Source organism: Saccostrea echinata, unplaced genomic scaffold (assembly GCF_033153115.1).
Source record: "Saccostrea echinata isolate AGI-Se365-2 ecotype Australia unplaced genomic scaffold, CSIRO_AGI_Sech_v1 ptg000012l, whole genome shotgun sequence".
Lineage (NCBI taxonomy): Eukaryota > Metazoa > Mollusca > Bivalvia > Ostreida > Ostreidae > Saccostrea > Saccostrea echinata.
This window is the reverse complement of record NW_026889761.1, coordinates 21,448,485-21,461,549: the sequence shown is the minus strand read 5'-3', so window position 1 is coordinate 21,461,549 and position 13,065 is coordinate 21,448,485. Positions and strand designations below refer to the sequence as shown.

The 13,065-nt window shown below is 34.3% G+C and overlaps 1 protein-coding gene across 1 annotated transcript; it reads left to right on the top strand.

Moving 5' to 3' along the window:
- Positions 1-10,432: 10,432 nt before the first annotated feature.
- Positions 10,433-11,421, top strand: LOC133186117 (uncharacterized). Its single transcript, XM_061321390.1, has one exon. The coding sequence runs from the start codon at positions 10,435-10,437 to the stop codon at positions 11,419-11,421; it is 987 nt and encodes a 328-aa protein (XP_061177374.1). The 5' UTR covers positions 10,433-10,434.
- Positions 11,422-13,065: the final 1,644 nt, after the last annotated feature.

The following is a 13,065-nucleotide window of genomic DNA, read 5'->3' as shown; positions in this document are numbered from 1 at the left end:
TTTGTCAACTTCCCTTATTTTTTTTAGCAATATACCATTATCACCTGCATATCTATTTATGTCTCCCAGCCGATTCCATTTGTAAGAGCATGTTCTACATATGAACAATTTCTAAAATGAGGCAGGCTATTGATAAATAAGTTGATTATCCAAGAAAATGAAAAAAGATCTTGGTCGCTGGTGTGGAGCAGTGGTTAGAGCGTTTGCTCTAGAGTCGCGGCGTAAGGAGTTGATCCTTATATCATAGTTGAATACACTGTGTGATGTGGAGACCGGTCCTTCGGATGAGACTGTATAAACTGAGATTCATGTGTCGCAGTAGGTGCTGGCATGAAAGAGATCTCTTAGGCTCATAGAAGTATTTCAGTATATTACGAAAAGATATAAAAACACTAATTTCGAGGAAAATGTCATCAGACCTCTATCATATTACGAAGGAGAAGTCAATCCAGACATCGTCAGTTACCTTGCATACCTTTTCCATAATTGAAATGTAGATGGTTTTAGGAAGGAAATATATACACATGTATATAATAATTATATAATTGAACAATTCCTAGCTCTCTGATAAAACGAGATCCAACATTGTTAAAATTACAATTGTTTAAGTTATTTTCAACTGCATGAGACCTTTCAGGTGAACAAAACATTTTTTTTTCTACATAAGACCAATGATAAGTCAAAAACTCCCAAATTGATATACAATTAGCTATGGAATGTTATTTTTCGCCTGCACCCGCAATACCAGGTGATCATAGCGTTCTTTTTTTTCATCCAAACAAAATATAGATCAAGAAATTCCAAATTACACAACTAGTTATGTTATAATTTATTATAATCCCGCTTCTTTCACTGCGTTCGGCTAGGACTGCAACAAATTCAAGAAAGATGACGAGCCTGTATCAATTAATCATTGAATCAAACAATAAAACAACTGCTGTTTTTCTCAATTAACACAGTATGTGATTTAGAGGGAAGTCAACATTACCGCTACATTGCGAAAAATTTCAACTCATTACCGTTACATTTCTTACATTTCTTCGAATTTTCGGGTGATCATCATCGATTACAAGTCATTACCGCTACATATCGAATCAGCAGGCAATGCCACTGAATATAAGTTCATTCATTATGATTCATTATTAGAGTTCCAGACAGCAGTACGTCAAGTAAATGGCCTTCAAAGCTCTTCCAATTATGTAAAGACTGCGTGTTTTATCCATGAACAATGCTCTGTTTTAAAACTTTCTAAAATGTTTTATTAAGTAAAATAGATTTTAAATAAAATACTGAAAAAAAACTGCTCAAAGTCTTACTTTCACTTCCCGTGGTGAGCAGGGAGAACAGGTCTTAGACATGTATTATTTTGTACTTTTAATCAACCTGTACATGCATAAGCCGCTGGCAAGTAGAGGCAGTGTAGCAGTAATGTATACTTTTAAATGTAGCGGTAATGTAATCTTTTTTGTAGCGGTAATGAGTATGTAGCGGTAAGACAATTTTGAAAATGTAGCGGTAATGATACTCACCCGATTTAGAAATATATTCACCTCGCACTTTTGTTTTTTGTTTGTATGTTGTTTAACGTCCCTCTCGAGAATTTTTCACTCATATTGAGACGCCACCACTTGCCGGTGGAGAGCTGCAAATTTTGTCCTATACTCGGCACTTACGGCCATTGAGCAGTGAGGGATCTTTTTCGTGCCAGCACCTACTGCGACACGGGACCTCGGTTTATACGGTCTCATCCGAAGGACCGGTCTCCACGTCCCGCAGTGGGATTCGAACCCGCGAGGTAAGGATGAACTCCTTACTTCGCGACTCTAGAGCAGACGCTCTAACCACTGCGCCACCCTCGCACTTTTGGGCTCGGTGAATATTATACTCCTTGGATATATAGCTTAATCATCATATTGACCTCAAAAACTGCAATTTTATATATTGCATATTTTGCTTTAGACGAAATATAATGAGTTGCAATATTTCGATTTTTGAATTTATATTAATTTACCATAAACCACTTTCAATTAATAATTGTCCTCAATTATATACTACATTTTTTCTGGAGATAAGACATTCCAGGCTCTATAATAGCTGATTTTCCTGAATTTGTGTCAAATATATTCAGTAAACATTTGTATGATTCAAGACTTTCGTTTGAAAGGCCAGTATCTTTCAAGGGTCTCTTAAATTAGAATCATATCTTTTGACATAATGAGAAAGCATTTCTCGCGATCTTAATTTGTATAATCTGACGGATTTAGCTGATATAAAATAGGAAATAAAGGGAATTATTTCACATATTTACTATATTAAGTTATATACTGTGACGTGCTGTACTAATAATTCGAATCACTTCTTAATTCACTTGTGTTCCACACAGACCTAAATGTTCGAAGGAACATGAACTATAGCTGTACATGTACAGGTCCACTTTATTTTGATATATTTTATACATGTTTTACGGTTATTATGTAAAATTTGTTCATTGTAAGATTATATTTATTCTTTTTAATCATTAACAAGAAACATCTGTGGTACATGAAAATGATGCATGTTTCTTTAATGATTTCTGAAGATCTTTGTTAAAAAACAAATAAAATGTGCATAGACTGTATGCACTCTTGATATATTTATCAATAAAGAGATGCACATTTTTTATAAATGCAGTTTCAGCAAATCAATACACGAGCGTAATAATCATGCATTTAATCAGCGCATATTGATTTCATTTGAATGCAAATGAAAGTTGAGCTTATATCATAAATGATTTTTCTTACAACACAGATCCCCCAACCATGACCATCCATACTCCTGGTCATTCAATAAGACTTTGATAACGTCTTCAAATGAAAATCTTTGTTCAAAATTAAAGCTGTCTGAGAAGCCCCCCCCCCCAAAAAAAATAATTTTGCAAATATTTACTACATTCAGTAGAAAACAAAGCATATTTACTGTTGTGTCTCCCCTCATTTTTTCAATAATTAATACTATTCAATAGAAAGGAAAAAACAATTACCAGTATATTGTTGTATTCCGCAATAGTAACGTATTTTTTTTGGTTGCTTGTCACGAGTTTTCATAGACTTTGCCCCTCCCCCAACTTAAATTGCCCCGTATGGGCCTGTGATTCAGAACACAAAATCATCACTGCAATCTCATGAAAACCTTTCCTATTCAAGGCCATCGGAAAGGGGTTGGTATTGCTTTGAGTGCGATAGGATCCCCTCATTAAGGACTCAAAAATAATTTTTGAAAAAAAAAAATAATTCACTAGTCATGTGTTTAAAGTCATGCCGCTAGATTGTATTGTTTATTTGATATTTGAAAAAAAACTTCCGAATTGCAACAGAACCCACCAAAATGGTACCCAGTTTTTTTTTAATCTGGCTGAAGGGAAGGTTACCCTTCCGGGGCCTCCTTCGCACCCCCCCCCCCTTTTCCAGAAATCTTGTGACGGCTCTGCAGTGTAGGATATGCCACAGAACCAGGATCATGTATACACCTGAGTTCTGAGTTCTGCAGCCTATGTAAGATAATAATTCAATCTTAGATTTAAAAAAAAAAGTTTGATAACTGTTTCAAAATTCCATTGCTCGGTAGCCTTGAGTTTTGATTGGTCCTCGAGTCAAGATGGTGACACACTTTCGCAACAGCATACTAAAAGTTGCATTGTAATCAGAGGTTATGTCTTTGTTTAAGATTTCCTTGACCTTGCTTCGGTTTCGGGTCAAGGGTGCATCTGATTAATCGTCTTTTCTGATTTTTAAAACGAGGTAAGTTACTGACAAACAAGTTGATGAAACAAGAATATCAGCAGTCTCGTTTAAAGTCATCCTTTCGTAAGTTCTATGGTCGATACAATGACCTTGTCAGCAAATACAATCTATCATTAAGTCTAATGCTTACTGACTTTTTTCATACTAATTGTTAGGCCATTATTTACACACTGAATTGTCGACGGATTTTTCCGTTATTTCCGGATCATGATAAGGAGCACACAGCGGGTGTGACCGGTCGGCAATGGATGCTCACTCCTTCATGGCACCTGATCCCACCTCTGATGTCTTTGAGGTCCGTGTTTGCTCTGCCCCTCTTTTGTAATGTTTAATAGACTTTTGAGCTCCAATACTGTTTGTTATCTCCACATACTTCATTAATTCAATTGTGTTAACACATCAGTAATTTGTTATGTAATCTGCCTATAGATTGATGATGTTCGAGAGTCATTTGCGCGCAATACAGTATTTTATACTGTAAATTTATAACGGTATTTCTTGACTTCGACAGTAACATTTGTATTTACTAGGTAGATACATGTACATATATCCTTTTCATGTACCATTTTTTCCGGTGCGCCCTCTACTTAGTACCGTGTCCGCGTTCGATGTCTTGGACACGGCTATGTATCCTGTTGTAATTTGACACGTGTTGTACAGGGTCAGATTTTCAGTTATTATAATAGAAGCTGGGCAATAAATCTTAGTGTGTAAATGCATTAAACGGGATCCCTGTACAAGCTGTTACTTCCAAAAAAACTATCGATAGAAAGCCTTTACCATTCAAGGCAGCAACATCTTTTCAATTGTCCCGAAGACTTCTAGATTAAATCAAGCTTACCAGTAAGTAAATTCATAATTATAATTAGAAGTTTCCATTAGAAAAATTCTGTATAATATTTGTTAAGTATCGGTTAAATAACTTTTTTACTTGTTTGTGTGATGTTTAAATATTATAAAGGTGAAAGTTTAAACAAAAAAAGTACGAGTACTACAGATTTGTATACATGCACGCCTTTTTTTTTTAAATACATGTACTTGGAATCCCCCGCATACCCTTTTTTTTGTATATTTTCATCATCGACGACTTACATATACTGGTTCTGCTGCCACTGGTGTTAAATTGGTAATTAATTAAAGGTATTAATGGTCAAAAGTTAGATGCTGTTAAAATTATTTTAATATTCATGCAACACAATACAGTATACTAGAAATAAATCAATCTTTGATAAATGCACGTAGTTCTATCTTTTTTAAAATTCTTTTTAAAATCTCGAGGAATGTTATATTAGAAAAGGGACTTATGCCACGCCAGTCGGAACGGGAAAGGGGCGGGGGGTGCGATCACAGCCACAACATCTTTTTAAAAAGAACATTCGGACAGATCATTTTAAAGATAAAATAAATTCATTATTCTTATGTTTAAACTAATTCTGCTAGATTTCGTTTAATTATTTTGTGAAAAATTGACATCAAGAATGCACAAGAATGTATCAGAAATAAAAAAAAAAAATCTTACTGAAAGGAAGGGATATCCCTCTCCTCCCTCGTTTGCAACCCCCCCCCCCCCTTTAGAAACCTGGCGACGGCCGAGTACTTTCCTCGTTATGTCCTCATAATTTAATATTTCGTAATTAAAAACTAGTAAAGACAGCAAACTCATGCTGCAGATTTTTATTTGTCACATTGAAAAAAGAATGTCAGAAAGAACGAATTCCCTATTTTACTCGTCATCCTAATTTGAAATTAACGTACTGATCAATTCCATCGGTGTCATTCTTTTCTTCTTCTTTCTTTTCTCATTTTCTTAGATTTTCACAAATTTTTGAAGACATGAAAAACGGTGTTTAATGTTGAATGCATATGCTCATGCGCTGGATTTGATTAAATATGGGACATATTTCTCTAAAGAAATATTCTGATAAATAAAACATGAGTGTATGTTTTGAATAGATACATACGTAATAAAAGAAAGAAAGGGAGATAAAAGATTTTAAATTTTTCCTTACCTTTTTTTACAGCCTCTTGTGTCCAGACCCATGACATTTTCGCCGACTGTCTGGAATTTGGACTATTAAAGGTATATATAAAATGATACTTATTTCTTAAACAAAACAACAAGATATGATTGTGAAACACTGATGCCCCTGTATGACAGCTTAAGGCGAAGGTTTATGTTTTTCAAATGCAAGCCAAACTCCAGGACAAAAGATAAAAGATGTTGGTACCCGCAGAAAGGTCTTGTGTAGCGGAACATACCTGTGAAATTTGAAAGTCCTAACACCAACCGTTGATAATTATGGCGAAGTTAATTTTTTTCAAAAGTAAGTAAAACATCAAGGTCAAGGTCAAATGGGCCCCAAGGGAAGGGCCTTGTCACAAGTGATCCACATGTACGTGAAATATGAAAGCCCTAGAACCCAATGTTCAAATGTTATGGCCAAGGTTAAAGATATTTTAAAGAATGTGAAACTCCAAGGTCAAGGTCAATGGGCTAAAATTGTTGGTATCCAAAATCTTGTCATAAGGAATACACATGTGAAGTATGAAAGCCCTAGCACCAATTGTTCAAAAGTTATGACCAAGGTTAAAGTTTCAAAAGTAGGTAAAATCCAAAGTGAAGGTCAAGGGTCAATGTTGTTGATATCCAAAGGAAGGTCTTGTCACAAGAAATAGCCCTTGCACCAACTGTTCAAAAGTTATGGCCAAGGTTAACGGTTTTTTCAAACGTAGATCAAACTCCAAGGTCAAGGTCAAACGGTCAAAGTTGTTGGTATCCGAAGGAAGGTCTTGTCACAAGGTATACACATGTGAAGTTTAAAAGCCCTAGCTTTAACTATTCAAAGTTATGGCCAAGCTAGGTTAAAGTCTGTTAAAATTTTGCAAAAGTGAGTCAAACTCCAAGGTCAAGAAATCTGATTAATTGTATGTTGTTTTACGTCCCACTCGAGAATTTTTCACTCATATTGAGACGTAGCTGCAATAATGTAGCCCTCTCCGATTTTTTTTTAATCTGATATTTTCAGGAGAGGGCTCCTCCCCCCCCCCCCAAAAAAAAATCGGAGAGGGCTACATTATTGCAGCTAATTGAGACGTCACCATATATCGGTGAAGGGCTTCAAATTTAGACCTATACTCGGCACTCAGGGCCATTGAGCAGAAGGTTTCTTTATCTTGCCAATGTGACAAGGGACCTCGGTTTTAAGGTCTCATATCCGAAAGACCCGTGACTTTCCCTTCTAATGCCGGGCGCTTGGCGAAGAAACAGTCACTACCTAGTATGTTATACGAGGGCCGTTCAAAAATTACGCGGACTCTGCTATTATTTACTCTTACAGACGTCATATAAAATTGAAATTTCACAGGAACATATTTCTTTTAAATTCCAATAAATTCTTGGTAAAATTTTTTGATTTTATTTAATACATCATAAAATTATTGCCGTTTTGATACTGCTGATGGTGATATACGGAGCACGGCAAAATGTTGAAAAACAAACATGCGGTATCCAAAATTTTATTCATTTATTTTCCATATTTCACGATATTATTCAACAATTTTCTCTAGAATTTCTTTTTATTGTTTTATTATTAAGTATGTAGATTTCTGGCGTAGTATTTGAAGTACTAACAGAAGTATTGTAATTTTTCTCTGATGTGACCTCTACGAAATCAACTGCAAAAATGAAGTCTCGTGATTTGACGGAGCAGCGCACTTTTATCAAATCATGAATCATTCTGGGAAAACGCCAATAGAGACCCAAAATAATCCTAATGAAACATGTTGTAAACCAGCGGAATATCTGACACATCTCTACAAAATGTAAAAAAGAATTTAAGACTGTTAGACGTTAGCCAAAAGGCAATCCGGGAGGGATGGAAGAAGTTAATCGACAAAACACTGATCTGGACTGTTAAGAATGTCATTGAAATCGACTGACGTCAAACTTTACTTCAGAAATGTAGCTATCCGAAAAATACAGACCGGAGAGCTACAGTGCCAGAATGACCTAAGAGAGTTTTTTTAAGTGTTATGATACTAATCCTAGTGTCTTTAAATTACTGAGTACATGTAATTCGATCACTAAGTACTAATAATGTTAGAGATCTTTTAAAGAGGATGGGTGAACATGACGAGCGAAAAGCCTATAGTGTGACAAACATGAAGGTGAAAAATTAAATCTCAATTACAACAAAATTTTCTTTGATGTTTCATCTAACATTAAAATATACTTTAGGTAAAATCTCTACAATTTGCAAAAATTGAAATTATTTGCTTATGAAATATTGTTCACACACTAAAGAGGGCAAAAAAGTCATTTTCTCATACTAAAACACTATTTTGGGGGCAGTTGAGGTCTTCGCTCCATTTTTTTGAAAGTTAATCCTCGAAGTTTGCATAAAAATATACATTTTTTTGGTTTTCAAAAATATGGAGCAAAGACCCACTATACCTTAAAAATATACTTTTATGATATATCATTCGCATCTTTTCGAGAAATACTTGAAGTCCATTAAGTCAAGGGTCATATCACAAACATGATTTAAATCTATTTGCATCTATTCATCAGGACTTGTGTAGTCTAGTGGTTATCGTGCTGGTCCCGGAAGAAAATGATACTCAGGATTTTTATTTTTAGGGTTCGAACCCCACGAATACAAAATTATTTTTTTAATAAAAGAATAAATTTTGCCGAGAAAATTTTCTTCAGAAAAGTTTTGTTTACATAATTTCATAAATTTCAATATTGAGAACTTTAAATACTGAATTCACAAATTGAACATGATTTTTATATATCTGAAGCTATAGGCTTTCTGCATGCTATGTTCGCCCATCTCCTTTGGGGAAATTTTTGAATACTACCACATTGTTAAGAAAAAATAATATTGATATATAACACTATTTTCATGCATGTATTTTTACGTTCACTTTCACTGTATGATTTTTTTTTCTTAATAACATGTACTCCCGGTACTTATTACTCTGATGAGTCAGTTAGCTTAAGGAAATAAAGAAAGGAAAGAAAAGAAACCCTTTATTTAAAAAAAACTGTATGTTATTGCACACAAAAAGTTGCACTCGGCTCTTTATTTATTTCTCCAAATTCTTATCTCAACTGCTCAAAAGATCGATTAAAAAAAAATCGTTATACCTCTATCAACTACTCGTGTGATTGACATAGATCTGAACGAAGCGCGTTGTCCAGACCGAATTGTCATATGCCACCCAAAATGCCCCCAAAAATAGGCTAGACGTTAGATGGTCTCAATTCCAGGCCCAGGAGGCCTAATAACATTAGTTGATGTGAAACTAACTAAAACAAGATGTGTTTGTGAAACACTGATGCCCCCGTAATGTATGGCAACTTATAGCAAAGGTTAAACTTTCTCAAATGCAAATCAAATATATTGGTACCCAAAGTAAGGTCTTGTCTCGAGGAATATATCTGTGAAAAATGAAAGCCCTAGCAGCAACCATTGAATAAATATGGAAAAGGTTAAAAGTTTTTTCAAAAGTAAGTCAAACATCAAGGTCAAAATTAATGGTGCCCAAGGAAAGACCTTCGCACATGAATTACACATGTGAAATATGAAAGCCGTAGCACCAATCGTTCAAAAGTTATTGCCAAGATTAAAGTTTTTAAAAAGTAGGTAAAACTCCAAGGTCAATGGATTACAGCTGTTGGTATCCAAAGGAAGGTCTTGTTACAAGGAATAGACAAATATATAAAAGCCCTAGCGCCAACTGTTCAAAACTTATGGTCAAGGTTAAAGTGTTTCAAAAGGAGGACAAACTCCAAAGTCAATGTCAAGGGGTCTAAGTTGTTGGTATCCAAAGGAAGGTCTTATCACATGAAATACACATGTGAAGTGTGAAAGCCCTAGCACTAACCTCTGGTCGTCCATCTCACTTTTTTTCAGACCAGCGAGCTATAGATCTGCAGTTTTACCTATACGTGTACTTCTCAGGTTCGACGAACGAGAATCAAACCCGGGCCTCCCGATCACGAAGCGAACACCCTACCACTAGGCTACCGTGAACGGTCCGTTGAGGTTTGAAAAAAATATATCATTTCATGGATTTAGAACCATAACAAATGTCAATTTAAGTACAGTGTAATAAGGTATCTTTTTAAACATTTACATCGGGATATAAATACGGTATGGTCTACCAAAATGCAATTCGGGCTTTCTAGGATTTGATCAAGTGACCAACCCCGGCAACCCGTATTTATATTCCGATAAATGTTTTAAATGATGCCTTATTTTTAAAAACACTTCACAATCAAGGAACCAGTTGAAATACCTTTCCTGTCATATATGGCTAGGGTATTTTTTCGGGCATAACAATAAATATTAGTTTTATGTATAAAAAGTATAGTTAAATGCTGTGTATTCAATCTAAGTTTGATAAAATTCTTCACTTAGTAAATGACACATGTTAACTTATTATTATTAATGAATATTAAGATACGATAGCGGTATCCTTGGGGCATGGAGCGCGGACTGTTATACGGGTAGACGACACCTTATATAATAAATGCAACAGCTAAGGATGAACCCAGTTTTTCGACCTTCCTCGTTTATTTCTGCCTACCCACAACGATACATAGTGTTTATTACTTTGAGATAATTTTCTCTTTCTAGATTACAATATGCCTTGGACAACTTTGGGATCAACAGTGAAAAGAACGCAACGTCCCATAGGAGAATTTCTAGGACAATGTGTTTGTGTCGCTTGTGCTATTTTCGGACTTGTTTTAGCTTTTTATCTGTATTTTTCTGGAATTGTATTGGATGCCTTTTATTCCAAAAAATACATGTGGAACTTTTCAGTGACTGTGACTTTAGTTATATTTATTTTCATGGGAAAGCTGATTAGCTATTCATTTGCCTCCATATCTAAGAAATCAACGGCATTCATCCTCAGACAGTTTGACTCCATGTGCCTGGGACTTGCAGGATTGGCTATGACGCTAACAAACTACCATTATGACCGGTCCGGATATTTCAGTGATATTTGTGTGCAAACAACAGTTAAAGTTATGGCAGCGAAGTTAGCGACTGTATTTTATTGTATCACTGCGTTCAGTTCGATATTTCAATATACATCCTGGCTAGAGGCTGTGTGTTTAATATTTCTATATGCTCTTGCAAATGCTCCGCTGATTCACAAAATTTGTTTCAATGATTCATATGTAGAATATTGTGTCAATGTGATTCTTATTTCCCTGTGTATTTTGACTGTATTGGTATACATTTCCAATATTCCAAGAAATGACTTTTACAAAAAAAATGGCTTTAGGCAGGGTTGCCCTCAGTGTGATCTACTATTATTTGCTATGATGACTGTGTACGTGTACGCTACATTTAATGATTTCTGTCGGCGTAAGAATGTCCTCGACAAATTCAGCTTTGAAAATACATTTGTGAGTGTGTGGGACACATTTGCTTTATCGACTTTAGTGATTATGACAATGTTCTGCTTTGCTGCATTTTCTCTGACTGTGTTAGCAGACAGGAAAAGGGGTTATCAACGTGATCAAAAAATACATTCAGAGTTTGGAGTGTTTTTATATTGTTTGAAAAGATTTTTATGTAATGATATCGATTATATTCCAGGTCAAGTAATAAATGTATGAACATCAGAATATACATGTAGTTTGTTTTCTTATTGAGACTGATTTATTATATTTATCCTCTTAGAAAACGTAGTATAGGGATATAATAACTGCTGTATAGGTGAGTATGTGCGTACACCCCCACCCCCCACCCCCGCCAACATAGAGAGAGAGAGAGAGAGAGAGAGAGAGTTTTAGCCCTTTTTTATTTATCTTGTTTTTGTGATATGTATACGATATATTCCATAATGAATTAAAAGCCCTAGCCCTCTATACACTGCACACTAAAGAGTTCTGATTTTGTGGTGTTTATGCAGATAGGGTAATCTGCCTCTTGATCTAGAATAAAATAAACTGAAATGTACAGTTTATTACTTAAGGTTAAATATCCCACTGCTCCAAATCTCACCATTTTTTTTAAATTCCCAACGTTGATTTTCATCAACAACAACAGAATTAGATTCACATAGAAAAAATTTTGAAGTATGAAGCGTTGCTAACTTTTTTCAGAAATGAATATCATGTCTGATCATGATGTAAAGAAAATTTTATATGGTGAATAGAAAGATCAATAATTTTTGTCTCACTATAAAAATATGAGGTATGTATTAAAATAATATCTACTATCAAACCTATCTAATTCACAATTAGAAAACATACTGAAGCGATGCTTTTTAAATCAAAATATCACATTGTTTTCTGTGCTTGTAAATAAAAATGCATCCATCTACAAGAGTTATCTTTTTATCTACAGGAGTTATCGTTGTTCACAATATTTTTTAGTGAAAAAATATTAAATATTTGATTATAAAAATTCTGCATCTAAAATTTCTGTAACAATTAAAAGAATTATATGTCAAGAGATAGAAATATCTCAATTTTTACAGTTTACAGGAAATGAGCAATGTTTTAGGTAAACTATAATAAGTAATTAAAAAAAAATGGCAATAGAAAATATAAATCGATATTTGTAACACAGTTTGAATTGGCATGAATTGACTATAAAATTAAATGGTCCTCATTAATAAACTCTGGTTTGACCGTTCATGGGATTGCTTTGAAGAATATCCCTGGAAAGTTATCTACCTTATCAGAGGGATATTACACCTGAATTTGGGATCAAATAAAGCATTCATTATCCTTAAATAGGTTAAGATAAATTATTGACTATTCATTTGCATATATTTTGCCCACTTAATTCAACAACAGCGATTTCTGTTCATCGGTACTTCATTGCCTTTGGACAGTTTTCCTGGAGGTAAATGCGAGCTACCCCATCTTGAAAATATAAAATATATATGTATGAGTCCAGTATATACACCTTCACTATAATTTTCTTAATGTCTAAAAAAATCCTTTAGTGTATAGAGGGTCCTTAAAAGTCCGAAAAACAATTATTAATAATTTTGAACAAAAGATATTTGTTTCATATCCACTCAACTCGTTCTTATTATCTTTTATATTATATACATGTACAAAAAAATAAATAAATAAATAGATTGATATTTATTTAAATGCATAATCATACCGCTACGTACCGATGGCATAATTAAAAAAAAAAAGTTTTTAGATGTGTTCAAACTTTTGGTATAGTGAATACATGATAAATTTATTAGATCTTCTGATGGTGTACAAGGTCAAGAATTTTTTTGCCATTATTATTAT